The sequence below is a fragment of the Triticum urartu genome, chromosome 6, assembly GCF_003073215.2.
Source record: "Triticum urartu cultivar G1812 chromosome 6, Tu2.1, whole genome shotgun sequence".
In the NCBI taxonomy this organism is placed as follows: Eukaryota; Viridiplantae; Streptophyta; class Magnoliopsida; order Poales; family Poaceae; genus Triticum; species Triticum urartu.
Genome location: NC_053027.1, coordinates 339150482 through 339165690, shown reverse-complemented (window position 1 = coordinate 339165690; position 15209 = coordinate 339150482). Strand labels below are relative to the sequence as shown.

The window sequence follows — 15209 nt, the reverse complement described above, 5'->3', positions numbered from 1 at the left end:
ATTGGACCCGACATGCCTGTTAGTTAGGATTTCTAAATGACATACGGATGTTGGACATGTAGGTACATTTTCGAACGTTCTGGGTCAAACTTAATCATGTGACCCAGACAACAATGGGTTTGATATATATTTGTCAAAAGTGGGATTAATATATATGTTATCCTGAACCTTCCAAATGACGGAACATATATGACATTTGGATGATACATTTTATATAACTTTTACCATCCTGGAAGTTGTTTTTTCAAATTTTGTGACATTCCAGATGCCACAACCGGCAGATAGCACTCTCATTGTAGATTATCCGCTTTACATGCGATATGCCTACTGTTTTCTTTCTAGAAGTTTTTCTTACCTCATACATGTCTTGCATTGAAAAGCCCTTTTGACGTTATTGTCATCATTTGCAAATCTATTTTGATGGAGCGTATCTTTGAGTGAAGATCCTATGATTTGATTCAAGGAATTTCATCATGTCATCACATAAAATTATGGGTGTTGGTTTTCGGTGGCAACTGTTGGATTATGATATCTCTTGCGAGGGCTATATAACTACCTTATATGCACTTGAGGGTGACGAATCTTCAATAGATCCAATGGTAGCTTGAAAAATTCCTGCCTCTGTAGGTGTGCCCTCAAAATTTATTAAAATGCCATCTATGTTATCTAAAAGAACTGCCTTTGGTCTATAATTGTGTGACAACCGTGCCTGACTGGAAGTTGCGTCGATGCACCATAACAGGTTTCTATAGTAGTTTTGCCTTAACTGCCCTTATCTATTGCTAACCTTCTATGGTACTTAGCATCTTGCTGCCGTGCCTATCGATCCTGAACTGTTACATTCCCGTTGTTATTAAATATTTTTATTGAATTACATGCACCTAACCAGTTCACCCAAAAGTTTAAGCTAATGGGGGAAGGATGGCTAATATATTTCAACAATTCTGAGCTTGCATCTTGAACCTTTTGATTCCATCAAAACGTGATTTCTTGTAACATTGTACATGATTCTTCCATTAGATGCAGCTTTTGTCACCTATATTAAGTCTAAGCAATTATAGTCATTTTCCAGTGGTTGAAGATCTATACAAACGGAGACAGCCATTGCCTTCACTGGATGCTATATATTTCATCCAACCAACTAAAGAAAAGTAAGTTCTTGTTTGTATGGCTATTTGTTTAGCTTGAAGTAATTTTTGTTGGATACAATCTCTATATATATTCAAACTCTGCACCATATTGCTGTTATATTCAGAAATGCTGACAAGTTAGTATTAGGGTCTAATAAGGTGAGTTTATCATCTAGTTCAGTCCGAGCATGTACTCTTTTATGGGTCTATGTTGGACATCGGTTGGAATCTTTATTTTCTGAAAGTTGACTTGTAATAGGGTATTCACATATTTGTTTTCTTGCGGGTGACATATTTGTTGCATCACCTACAGTATCAATGTTAGAGTTGTACTCCCTAACTGTATAAACTACGTATGTAGTCCATATTGAAATCTCTAAAAGACTTATATTTAGGAACGGAGGGAGTATATATTAGCCGTGTAACATCCTAACTGTATAAGTTTTTTTTTTTGCATACTTATCACTCCTGCGTACATCGCATCTATCGGCCTATGGCCTCATAGAAATACAAGTCAGCATATTTTCTCACATGTTGTTAGGGCCTAGTTCCTCCCCTCCCCCATACTAATCGATTTGCCATGAATCCCCCCCACACCCCTCTCGATCTGTCAACAATTGGTTCCCTACACAGTCGAGATCGATTTCCCCATGCAACAACTCAACCCCGACCTGATCGATCCCACAGCAGCACCTCCACGTCTGCAGCCTCTATCGAGGTCAGCACTGCAGGCTGCCTTGCCGCCCGCCGCTTTTGCCGCCCTCTTGACACCCTCGCCAGGGGCTGCTCTTCCAATTCTGTGCAGGCTGCTGCCGGCCGTCCCTGTCTGGAGCCGCAGCTCTCTAACGGCTCCTCTCCTGGCCGCTAGCGCCCCCGGCTCTCCCCCGTGGCTCGGTGCCTTGTCTGACCCTCGTCTGCAGCCGGTTCGTTGGCTGCTGCTGCCTCTGCTCCCACTTTGGTTCAGTACGGTTACTTCCTTCTCGCTTTACGATATCTTTGTTGGACTCTCTCATTGTCTTTTCTTCCCCAAGTCAGTTTGTTATAGCTTCAGGCCTGTTCTGATGCTACTTGGGCTAGCGATCCTTCGGACCGCTGGCCCCTTTCTGCTTACTGTGATTTTCTTGGTGGTTCTCTCATTGCCTGGAAGATGAAGAAACATCCAACAATATCCTGCTTGAGTGCAGAGGCTGAGCTTAGAGCTATGGCTCTTTTGACAATAGAGGTGACTTGGCTACGATGGATGCTTGAGGATTTTTGGTATTTCTGTCATCACACCCACTCCCTTCTTCTCTGACAATACATGTGCTATGAGTATTGTGTGAGACCCCGTGAAGCATGAGCTCACCAAGCATATTGGTGTCGATACTTTCTTTGTGCGCTCCCATGTGCAGGATCAGGTGATTGCTCTTCAGTATGTGCCTTCAGAGTTGCAGTTGGTGGATTTCTTCACGGAGGCCCATATTATAGCATATTCTGGCTTGTACCTCTCCAAACTCAGTGTTGTTAATCCACCATGAGTCTGAGGGGTTCGGGGTTGTTTTTGGTGGTTGTTAGAGTTGTATATATTAGCCGTGCAGTATCCCAATTCTACAAGGGGTTTTCAGCATATTTACCACACCAGTACATATATATATTTCGGCCTATGGCCTCATGAAAATACAAGTTGCATATTTCCTCAGTCACAACCATAAGATGAATGTCAAATAAAAGGCAAACTATCAGATTTACAATCCATTCAGAGGGTTCTATATTCTTGATTAAATGTACATATGGTTTATTGAAGTCATCTTCATAGCTCCATGGGGCTTCTTGTTAGACCCGAGCTACTGAAATTACTATCACTCCTCACATTCAGACAATCATCAGAACAGCGAGGAAATTGGGGGAATTTTACTTAGGATTTTGACACCAACAGAGGTGCGAGATAGAGCCAGTCGGGTCATGGCGGCTAGGGTTTAACCCTTTACAAAATGAGATACCTCCACTACCTACAGATCCTTGGCTTTATAGCCATTACAGCAGCTGTAAAGTAAAACAGAAAGGAGGGGAGCAGGTGAAGTTGTCGGATGGTAAACAGCGGCAAGAAGAGAGCTGGTCGCCATCCGATCGAATTTTAACGTCGAATCTGAGCTCACTCTGGTGCGAAGCGGTAAGTGAGGTCTTGGACCGTTGGATGCAGATTGGGCGGATGAATTTGAACTTTAGGCGAAGCGGTAAGTTATGTGTTAACTGAAGAATCGTTCTGGTATTGATTTCTCCAGTTAGGGCCTGACACTTCTGTCCTCCTATTGGCGCACCTGCTAGCATAAAAAGAAACAAAATAGTACCTCCATTACCTGCTATGACAGTGTGGCACTCCCGAAGAGGGGCTTGGCAGTGTGATTTGGTGCTCCTGCTCTCCTGCCCCAGCAGCCACAGTGGATATAACTTGAGAAACTCCAAGCTATTCCTTCATCTCACCGGAAAAGCTCCCAAGGAAAAAAACTCTTTCATCTCCATCCCATTCTCGATTTCATCCAGAAAATGTCAAACCCGTTTACTCTTACAAATTTTGAACTCCTTCATATCTGTACAAAGGCTGTACCTTTTTATGCCACTGCAAAATGATTTTGAACCCTTGTATACCTCTTGTCCATTAGACAGACCATTAGAGCTGTAAAAAGACAATTTTGCTCTTGGCCACTTAGACATTGCAAGTATCTCTCTGTTAGTTCTTCGTCATTCCTTCTCTGATTCTCCGCCTAGGGTTCTTATAGCAGATTGCCCCAAACATAAAATCATCTCTCCTTATCCTTGACGCACCTTAGATCTTCTCCACTTTTCCTTTTAAGATACGCAGATCAATAACACAATGAACCAATATAATATAGAAGTAAAAGAGAAAAATCTTTGCCTGATAGACACCCTCATCACGTAGGCCCCAGAACCGCAACGCCTATGGCCAAACTCCTTCCCGGAACCCTCGTTTGTTGCTCCCCACCACCCCCACCCCACCCCCTCACCGGCTCTTCTGCATGAAGGCTGCTGTTGTGCACCCTGCTCGGGACCATGCAAAGGGCCAAACCTCCGCATGGTGGCATGTGGAGTCGAATGCTGGACCTGGTTCCTCTTCAATACACGCCTTCCGAGTCAAAGTTGGCTGATTTCTTCATGAAGGTCCAGACTACGACGTATCACAGCTTTTATACTGGCCCATGGCCTCATGGGAATACAAGTTGCATATTCCTAACAAATTTCACTCTGATATTTTTTCATGCATCATTGTCGATTTTGTTCATTAACCATCATATGGTGGTGATTGCAGTGTTGTTATGTTCCTCTCTGACATGTCAGGAAGAAGCCCGTTATACAAGAAGTACGCCTGAATAAACATGAACTACCACCCACATCTTTTATGCACAGTTGCTTTTGTGGTTAATTTATTGACACACTGTTGCTCGTGTTGTAGGGCGTATGTGTTTTTCAGTTCTCCCATACAGAAAGACTTAGTTGCTCAAATAAAAAGGGATTCAAGTATATTACCTCGTATTGGTGCACTTAGTGAGGTTACCTTAGCTTTTTCGTTCCTTTCTATTTTATACTTGAGTATTGTTAAAATGAAAAAGTGTTCTGTTGGCTATTCACTATTTGTTCTCCATGTCATTTCCAGATGAATTTGGAGTACTTCCCTATTGATTCCCAGGTATCCTAGTTCTTTGAAAGATTATTTGTTCAGATACAGTATGTTGCTTCATACATGTTCCGCAATTGTTATTTTTGACACATATTTCCCAATAAAAGGGGGAAGATATTGCTGTTTAGATTACAGTGAAATTCAACTAGCAGTATAGGATTCTTCGTGCCTTTTCCTTTTGATTTTTTGGTCCTGCTTTGTCAGATTCTCACAAATAAAAGGGGGAAGATATTGCTGTTTAGATTACAGTGAAATTCAATTAGCAGTATAGGATTCTTCGTGCCTTTTCCTTTTGATTTTTTGGTCCTGCTTTGTCATTGTATAGAGCATGTAACTGATGCTCCATTGTGAAAAGATCCATAAGCATATCTCTAGACGGGTTTATGTGTTTTCTGTATTTGTCCTAGCACTAGATGTTGCTACGGTAAGGTTATCACTCGTCAGTTTTGATATTTTCAATTAAATTGGAGATGCTCCGATAGAATCACTAGCATCAAACCACAGAATCTAGTTGTCCTACTTGATTCTACCAACGATAAACTTTCTATAGTTTTCCATGTACTTAGAAAATGATACAATTTAATGTGTACTCCTAAAGCCTTGATTTGAAAACTATAATCCAATGAAATTGTTGTTTATGCAAATTTATGAATAAGTTTAGACTTAATCTAAATAGATGGAAGGTGATTTTGAACATAAAAAGGCATATGCATTAATTATTTATATTTTAAAAACTAAGATCATAGCAAATTACATAAGTAATCTTACAATTTTTTGCTAGAATTGTAAGTGTTGCCGCCAGGTATTGGAGGCAGCACTGTAACCGCAAGCCCAAACATGCAGCGCAGTCCGTAACCACAATACCAACAGTTGGGCCTTAGGTAGGCACATGGCTAATCCTTGGCGGCCAATAAGTCCAAGTTTAACCCTAGGGAAATATATCTCTATTAGGAAGTTATCTTTACTTTCCAAACTGTTAAGATTTGGTTTGCTTTCCAAGTTATGTGATCTCTCTAATCTATATAAAAAAAGTAAAAAAAAAGGTACGATGCTTTTGTCGGGTACGCATCTCCCTTGTTGCCTGCTGACTCTTGACGGTGCTCCCTACATTGATCCCGTCTTGCACATGCGCCGTCTCTCGATGCTTGGTGCTCGTCCGCCTGTGATGTCGTCACCTCCGGCGTCTTTTGCATGCTGTGTTGTACCCTCTCTAGTGACTTTTCTCATGAGTTCCGCCGGTGGTGATGCTCGCTAACACCGACTTTTACAGATGGTCGCTCTTCTGCGACTTCTTGCATGGCCTCTCACATGGCTGTAGTGGTCGCTCTTCAGCCACTCCTCTCGTGATCTCCGCCCATGGTGATTCTACACCGACTCGTGTCGTGACTTTCACTGGCCATGCCGGTGCATCTGACTCCATTGACTGCGCTTTGCACACACATCTTCCCTTGGCGCTTGGTGCTTGTCTGCATGCGGCTTCGTCTCCCCCATTGGCCTCTGCAGATGATACTGGTCATGGTACACTGCCTCCCCTAGCGGCATCCACAGGCGGTGGTGGCCGCTCCTCTTTCGGTGTTACTACATTGACTACTTAAGCCGTGTCCTTCACCGAGCAGGAGATTGTGCGACTTCGTGACCTGCTTATTGCCTTCGATTCTTCCTTGCCGGGCGCACCTATGTCGACCTCTTCAATTGACTGAGTAGGAGATTAAGCACTTCGGCCTGCTAGCTGCGTCCTCTAGTTCTCCACTGACAGATTCTGTTGCTTCTGCTACCGCCTCTTTTGGCATTTTGAGACCGCCTTCTACACAAGCAGGTATATCTCCGTGGATTCTTGATGCTGGAGCATCTTTTCATATTACTCATGATTCATCCACTCTGTCTTCTTTTTGACCTCTCAATTGTTCTGTTCATATTCTTACGGTTGATGGTAACTCCCCCCGGTTAATGTCCGAGGCATACTTAGCACCTCATCTTTTCATGGATGTTGCTCATGTTCCTTGACTTACCATGCAACTCATGTTCTGTCTGAACCATCACATCGGTGCTCTCCTTGGTGCTAGCCGCCAGCGCCGTGACTCTGAGGGTCTCTCGGAGCTTGACTAGCTTCATGTTCCCACCGGTGCCAGTACCTCCAGTTTCTCCACCTCTGTTGCCTTGTCTACTAGCTCTTTTTAGTAGTGGTATCATCGCCTTGGTCACTTGTGTGGCCATGGGCGGAGCCAGGATTTGACCATAGGGGGGCCAAGAGACGACGCTCGCTATAATGCTACATGTTTATATTTTGTCTTGCACATATAAGCACACAAATATATATGTGCTTTGGCGACAATGCGGCACCTGATCCTAGAATGCCTGTTTGCGCGGCAAACCTGGCACGATGTCCTGGGCTGGGCGAGGATACCTTCACAGCCGTCGAACAACGAGCCCACCCTTACGGACTGGTGGCAGCGAACGAAAGGGCAGACCCCACATGCGCTACGGAAAGGCCTGCAATCTATCGCCATGCTAGTTCCTTGGATGATCTGGAAGCAGCGGAATGAGTGCGTCTTCGAGAACGCTCGACCCTCGGTTAACACACTCGTAAATAGGATTAAGGCCGAAGCCAAATGTTGGGCACAAGCCGGCGCTATGGGCCTCAGGGTAGTCCTTCCCACTGACTGGGATGTTCACTGATAGGGTGCTAGCCCATGTAACCCCCACCTCCTAGGAGGACTGTACCTTCTCTTCTTTTCAATGAAATGAAACGCAAAGACTATTTTGCGTTTTCTTGAAAATTATTGATTTAAATTTAGCTAACTACAAGAAGAGTAGGATTTAGCAATCTCATCAAAGTTGAATCCAAATTTTCAACGCCGTGGTTAAGGATTATATTGAAACAAGTGGTTTAGTAAGAAATTTATTCTATCCTTCTCTTCATTTTTTCAATAGGAAAATATAGCTAATATAAAAATATATAATATATGTTTTTCTCATCTGCTCACAGTTACTAAGGCATGAACACATCAAAAGAAGTAGATTACCAGAATAGAATATACCTTGAAAAATTGTTTGGTGGCAAGTTCACTGGATTATGAACGTGATTGCCCTAGTTGATCAACAATGTGAGTGCCCAAGTTGATCAGCAGCTTGAGTGCTTGATTAGCCACCAACCACAATCAGCAGTGGCTGTCCAAGCATCTCTGTGAGCCCTAGTTGAAACGAGTAGCAAAGGAACCACCGACTTCTTCGATCTAGATCTAGGAGAAATGAAGGCTGGAGGCAGGAGGACGGCCGTCTGAATCTTTTAGGGTAAGATGGAAGCGGCAAGTTTTTTTTGCATCACTATAATCATGGAGATGACAATTAACGCCAAAAGCTGGGAGCGAATGAGGCCTTGGCTGGGCTTTCCTATGGGCTTTCTTTATTTTGGCAGAGTTTACGCATCACTCAGGGAGCCTAAAACAACACATGAGTCAGGGGGCAATCACGTAAGTGCCACCGCTAATACGGAGTATTTATCGTTGTCAACAAGATCGATTGGGGGGGAGGGGGGGGGACCCCTGCTCGCCCCCCTTGTCTACCCCACTGTGTGGCTCTCGTTTCTCATCCTTAGTTTGACGTGGTCTTCTTGAATCCATCTCCGGTGGTGTGTTTTTATACTGTTAAGGTTGTCAGCTTGGTAAACAGGTCCGGTTGCCTTATCCTCAAAGCAGTGGAGGCCATCACTACTATATTATCTTTATAGATGATTTCTCTCAACACACATGGATATATTTTATGTCTTCTCGTAGTGAGGTCTTATCTATCTATAAGCGTTTTGCTGCCATGGTTGACACTCAGTTCTCTACGCCTATTCATGTGTTCTGTGTTGACTCCGCCAGAGAGTATATCTCCAACATGTTGCATGGAGTCCTTGCTGAGCAGGGTAACCTTGCTCATTTCTCTTGTCCTGGTGCTCATGCTCAGAATGGCGTGGCTGAGCGCAAGCATCGTCACCTTGAGACAACTCGTGCATTGACGATCGCCACCTCTCTTCTGCCTCACTTTTGGGCTGAAGCTGTCTCCACTTCCACCATCTCATCAACCTTCAGCCATCCACTGCTTTGCAGGTTGGCGTTCCTTTTGACATCTCTTTGATCTTCCTCCTGATTATTCGGCGATTCATTTGTTTGGTTGTGTTTGCTATGTCCTTTCAGGCCCCCGTGAATGCACCAAACCGATCGCCCAATCTGTTGATTGTGTCTTCTTAGGATAGAGTGACGAGCATAAGGGATATTGTTGTTGGGATCCTGTCGGTCATCGAATGCGTATTTCTTGGGATGTAACTTTTGACGAGTCTTGTTTATTCTACCCTTGTCCATCTTCCTTGACCTTTTTCCTGGAGGATATCCCTTTTCATTTTCCCCAACACTCCTATCACTGCTGTCGAGCCCTTGTCCATCTGTCCTACTGCTCCTGTTTTTCTGACTATTGCAGATCCGCCGCTGCTATCTCCTATGGTTTCCTTACCTCGTTTACCATGGAATTCTACACCTTCATCCCCGGTGGCTTTCCCGGCTCCATCACCCGAATCTATCCCGGTGATTCCTCGTATTCTCACTTTTATACTCGTCGTTCACGTGTTGTGGATGCGTCTACTGATGCGCCATCTACTTCTGATGTGTCATCTTCCTCGTCTCAGCCTAGTTATGGCTTATGTCCTCGTCCACTTCCGCTTGTTCATTGCCTTGGTTTTCCATGCGTTGGTGCTACTGTTTCTTGAGCTGACCTCTTATTGTGATGCTGTTGTTCATCCCGAGTGGCAGCTTGCGATGGAAGAGGAGATTGTTGCTCTTGAGCACATTGACACGTGGGATCTTCTTTATCTTCCTCCTGTGTTCGTCCCAACACTTGTAAGTGGGTCTACAAGGTTAAGACTTGCTCCGATGGTTCTCTTGAGCACTACAAAGCTCGTCTTGTGGCTCGTGTCTTTCAGCAAGAGCATGGTCATGATTATTATGGAACTTTTCTCACGTGGCCCTATGACCATTGTTCGCACACTTGTTGTGGCCTCTGTCCGCCATTGGTTTGTATCTCAGCTTGATGGTAAGAACACCTTTCTTAATGGTGAGTTGCGTGAGGAGGTTTACATGCATCTACCACCTGGGTATTCTATTTCAGATGGCATGGTCTGTCATCTTCATCGCTCTATCTATGGCCTTAAGAAAGCTCCTCGTGCCCGGTTTGAGTGTGTTGCCTCTGTGGTGACTGCCATTGGTTTTCCGGCGAGCACTCATGATCCTGCATTGTTTGTTCACCTTTCACCTTGTGGTCAGACTCTTCTTCTCTATGTTGATGACATGATCATCATTGGCGACGACCCTGAGTACATTGCCTTTGGTAAGGCACGTCTTAGGGAGCAGTTTAGTTTCTAGCCGGGTACTCCTTTGTATTTTGCATATTGTACCATACCAGCACATGTATATATACTGGCCTATGACCACCTGGGAAACAAGTTGCATATTTCCTAATATATGGTAGCTTGGCGATGGCTGGCGTGGTGGCAGTGGCCTGTGGGCCTCATGTGGCCTGTGGCAGTTGTTGGCGGCGGCAATGGCATGTGGCGCAGCGTGCGCCTTTGATGGTGACGGTGCGGGTGTGCTAGAACCTCGGGTGGAAACACAACTCACCTGGTTGCCACTGCTGATGCGGCGCCCGTGGGCCTCATTCCCCTCATTGGAGGCGTCACTGTGGGTGCTCCAACCCATTTCCCGCAGTCAAGGGTGTTTGCTACTCTCCATGATGCGCGAGCTCCCTGTCACTTGCTCCTTCGAGGCATCATCTTAGGAGTCCATGGCCTACCCATATGAGCTTCTGTCGCGTGGAGAGTTGCCATGTCAGCGCCGGTCGTGTGGGTGACTGAGCCATCGACTTAGGTGGTGCGTGCCTTGGAGCAGGTGTGGAAGTCAGATCGATGGCTTCGGATATCGTCATCTTGTTTAGAGTGTCGGCTCTGGTCGCTTGGGTGGCAGAGCTATCGGCTGGCTTGGTTTGTGGCCTCGGGGCCGTTGTGGAAGTTGTACTGGCGGCACTGGATATGGTTGTAGGGTGTCTACTCTAGCCACACCGCAAGTGACTCACTTGGGGCGCTACCTCGGGGCTACTGTGGATGCAGGCGCGGCGGCTCCGAAATCCACCGGTACATTGTAGGGTGTCGTCTCCTCCGAAATCCACCGTTGCATTGTAGGGTGTTGTCTCTGGCCACTTGGGTGGTGGAGTCGCCCGCTTGGCTGGTACGCAACCTTGGGGTTGGTGTGTGCGCATCACAACTGTATCGTTTTTAGCCAAATTTTCTCATTAATTGGTCAATTCTCTTAATGAAAAGGCAGAGCTCCGGTCAATTGCTCGATTTTTTGAGTATATACTAGTGTAAAGCCTGCGATTTGATTGCATGGGTGTCCCGGCCCGGCAGGATTGTCCCAAAGCCCAGCATCCAGGCCGGGCTCGGGCCTCTCTCACCCATGGCCCGGCCTGAAGCCTGGGAAAACATGATTTTTGGGATATTACAGGAAAAACAGGTATAATCCCAGAAAACGTGAATTTTGATATATTACATTATCTAATCCCGAAAATAGGTTTTTTGTTGTTTTTTTAATCCGAAAATAGATATTTTTTTGGGCCTCGGGCCGTGCCGAGTTGGGTCCATTCTTGGGATTTAGAGGCCAGGCTTTGTGAAGCCCAGCCCGAAACCCGGCCCGGCCTGGTCAATGCCCAGGTTTAGCTGTGGGTATTATTAGATGTTTTCACCGAGTTTATTTTTGAAATGTTTATATATAAAATTTAAGCATAAAGTTGCAAAGTTGAATGTTGTTGAAGTGCATAAACAAATAGACATGTTAAATTTTGGTACATTTATTTTTCTCACACGGTTAAGGCAATTCAATGGTTGCATCTTTTGGGATGTTACAAACTGAATTTTGCATCGTGTTAGTCTAACAATTATTGTGCTTCTTGTCTAATGTCTTTCCACGAAGAGACATCATTTCACCAAGGGCATGTCTTTTCACGAAGCAATATCATTGACCAAGGGACCTATCTTTCCATGAAGAGACATCATTTCACGAAAGGATGTGTATTTTAACCAAAGGACATGACTGTTCTTAGGCCCCAAGTGCCAAGACCTAACGGACTTGATTTATCCTTGATGTAACACTTTTTTTATGGCGATGTGGTTTAACGTGAATGCTGCATTAGGAATCAGTTTAAAAATAAAGAGGACTTATATTCTTACTGGGAGAGCATGGATGTACCTAAGCTGGCAGCAATTTTATAGTAATTCCTTTTGTCTGGCATAGTGTACTCATGGTGATTGTGTGCAGGGTTTCATAACTGACCATGAAAGGGCATTGGAAGAGCTTTTCTGTGAGAGTGCAGAGGGCTTCAACAAATACAATGCTTGTTTAAATGCAATGGCTACTCGTATATCTACAGTATTTGCATCAATGAGGGTATGTATGTTCATTCCCCTTCAAGTCCTACCCGAATTAGGATTGTTGGTACAGCAGCAAAAAGGTGCCTTATCTCTGTTAGGAAGTATTAGTACTGGTCTAGGAGTCCTTATTGGTCTATGTTTACTTTCCTTGCATCTCAAGTATTGTGTAATATATATATGCCCATTCAACTTTGCATGCCTATTTGTTTATGCACACAACTCGCCCTCCCGATCCAATCTCTCACGTCGCTGATGCTTTTTTCCTGCTAAACATCGCTGCCGCCCCGGTCAACGTTGCCCCGCCCGATCCGCTTGTGCAGGTCTCCTGAGCCCACCTATGCTTCCTGCTGGCTTCTTTCCAAGTGTGTACGCAGCCATGCAGGCTTGCTGCTCTCCTACTACTGCACCCCCCCCCTCCCTCACGCGCATGTGCTGGTTCTCGCTGCTGCTTCTGCCTACCAGCGTGGCTTTGTCTGCTGCCCTCCATCCAGATCGAGCATCTCTTCCTTCAATTCGCAACGCACACATCTGCCTACTGCGTGCGCCCGCCGCTGCCTCTGCTCCGCACATGCTACTTACTGCTTGCTGATGTGTGTTACCTTGGCTGCAGCTTGTGCTGCTCTGCTTCCGATTGCATGCTCTGCTCCTGCATGTCCATCTGCGTGCTACTCCCGCGTCTTCCGCAGGCTCTGTTGGTCGCCCTACTGTGGCTCTTCTTGTGACCTTCACACATGATGATTGCCGTTCTACACCGACTCCTGTCATTGTCCGGTGATTTTCGACGGTGGTCGTTTCGTCGACTCGGTCTCGCACATGCACCTTCCTTCGGTGTTGCGTGCTCTTTCACTGTCATTGCATTTTGTATAATATGTGATTTTTAGTTTTCTATATTTTCTGCCGCGTCCACCAAATCCGTTGATATTTTGTGTTTCTCATGCCATGCGAGTCCACCATACCTTTGTCTGTCAGCCTTTCTTTCGTCCTGATCCTTTCTATACAACTTTTCTGGCCTAATTACCCTTGTTATTTCTATAGGATTTTCATGGACTGTTTGTGCATTGTCGATCTACGCCCATTGTGCCTTAACTGTCGAGCTTCTTTCGATGTCGGTTCTCGTGGGTTATGATTTTCTACACAATGTTTTATTCTCTTGATGTGCCATCTTCTTTTGACAACTCATCTTCTACTGATACTTCTCTTGTATCTTCTATTGATGCGGTGTCTTCCTCTCATGTGTCATCTCTTCGTTATCCCCTTTGGCGACTCGACAGGTTTTGAAGACTCTTCATGCTACGACGACACTCTCAAGACGTGGATTTGGATTATCATTTCTTCTTCTTCTAGTATTACACTCCAAATGCAATGCTATCACATATGCTTTTGCATTTGAGGGGGCGGGGGGGGGGGGGGGGGGGGGGGTTAGGAAGTATTAGTATTGGTCCAGGAGTCCTTATTAGTCTATGTTTACTTTCCTCGCACCTCAAGTCTTGTGTAATATATATATGCCCCTTGGGCCTTCAATGAAGATAAGTTGCTTCCTTAACAATCTCATCTAAGTTGGTGGCGTAAAATTAGGAATGCTATGTGTCAGGGAGCTCAATGAAGACCCTGCCTTGCCCACATGGCCCCCCTCTCACGTGTGGCTCGATAAGGCCTAAATGTGGATCGAAAGAGGACAAGAAATGCTTCTTATTTAAAGGGCGAAAGCCAACACTTGATTTTATTTTGAAAGAATAAGAACCCAAAATTCACACCTGTGAGGACTGGAACCTGGGTGGCTGGGTTGTGAATCCTCTCAACTAACCAAGTGAGCTAAGGTCACTTCTTACTATTAGCTTATTGTTGACATGTATTGTTCTATAAACTATAGGAATTTCCCCGTGTGCACTACCGCATTGCCAAGACCATTGATGCTTCTACAATGACAACACTAAGGGACATGGTGCCCACAAAGATTGCTGCTGGTGTATGGAATTACCTTTCCAAATATAAAACGTCAATTCCTGAATTCCCGCAGACAGAAACTTGTGAACTTCTCATAGTAGACCGTTCAGTAGATCAGGTACGTGGTGAACATACCTGTATATCTGGGTTCAACTTCTATACTGGTGCTATTTATTCTGCTGGTTCACTTTTCTAGTATACTTCAGATCGCACCAATAATTCATGAATGGACTTATGATGCCATGTGCCATGATCTGCTATGCATGGATGGTAACAAGTACATACATGAGGTGAGCATGCCATTGGTCTTTTTTCTTAATGGTGGAATTATGGTCTGTTGTTTCCCTGGATGGTTACGGATCCTTATATGTGATTGAATAAAAGGTTTCAAGTAAAAACGGTTCAGCCTCAGAAAAAAAGGAGGTCCTGTTAGAGGACCATGATCCAGTTTGGCTTGAACTTCGACATTCCCATATAGCAGATGTGAGAGCACTTCTCAGTCCATCTTTCTTATGTGGTTCCACTTTCAGCAGCTATACAATTAACCATTATAATTTCAGGCAAGTGAAAGACTTCATGATAAGATGACACATTTTGTCTCGAAGAACAAAGCTGCCCAACTACAGCAAGCAAGGTTCGTTCACTTTTTCAAACCAAGTACATAGTTAGGTGTGGTGGCTCATTGTTACATTAAATATGTTCATATTCGTGTTGTTCTTCGCATGTCTTTTTGTGACTATTTCATTTCTGTCTCGTGAACAAAATAGCAATTTAAATGAAATGCACCTGTATTGCATTCTGAGAAAGCGTGACTTCGACTAAATTCGGTTGAATAGCAGCAACTCATAACTACATGTACTGTTCTCATAACTGAAAAATAAGCAAGCACAATAGTTGCAATATGATGTGCCTAGCTACATAGTGGAGGACTCAGAGTTATTTTTTTAGTTAATTTAACTACCTAAGTCCAAGTGAAAACTCAACTTCCAAAACAAACTTAAATCTGTCC

At 44.5% G+C, this 15209-nt stretch overlaps 1 protein-coding gene across 1 annotated transcript in view; it reads left to right on the top strand.

Moving 5' to 3' along the window:
* Positions 1 to 15209, top strand: part of LOC125516767 (SNARE-interacting protein KEULE-like) — a 65320-nt gene that overhangs the window by 18021 nt on the left and 32090 nt on the right. Inside the window, exons 4-12 of the mRNA XM_048682087.1 lie at positions 1073 to 1151; positions 4435 to 4485; positions 4579 to 4675; positions 4780 to 4812; positions 12144 to 12272; positions 14127 to 14318; positions 14407 to 14490; positions 14585 to 14683; positions 14761 to 14834. Of these exons, the coding sequence (XP_048538044.1) occupies positions 1073 to 1151; positions 4435 to 4485; positions 4579 to 4675; positions 4780 to 4812; positions 12144 to 12272; positions 14127 to 14318; positions 14407 to 14490; positions 14585 to 14683; positions 14761 to 14834 (838 nt within the window). The remainder of the gene's footprint in view (positions 1 to 1072; positions 1152 to 4434; positions 4486 to 4578; positions 4676 to 4779; positions 4813 to 12143; positions 12273 to 14126; positions 14319 to 14406; positions 14491 to 14584; positions 14684 to 14760; positions 14835 to 15209) is intronic.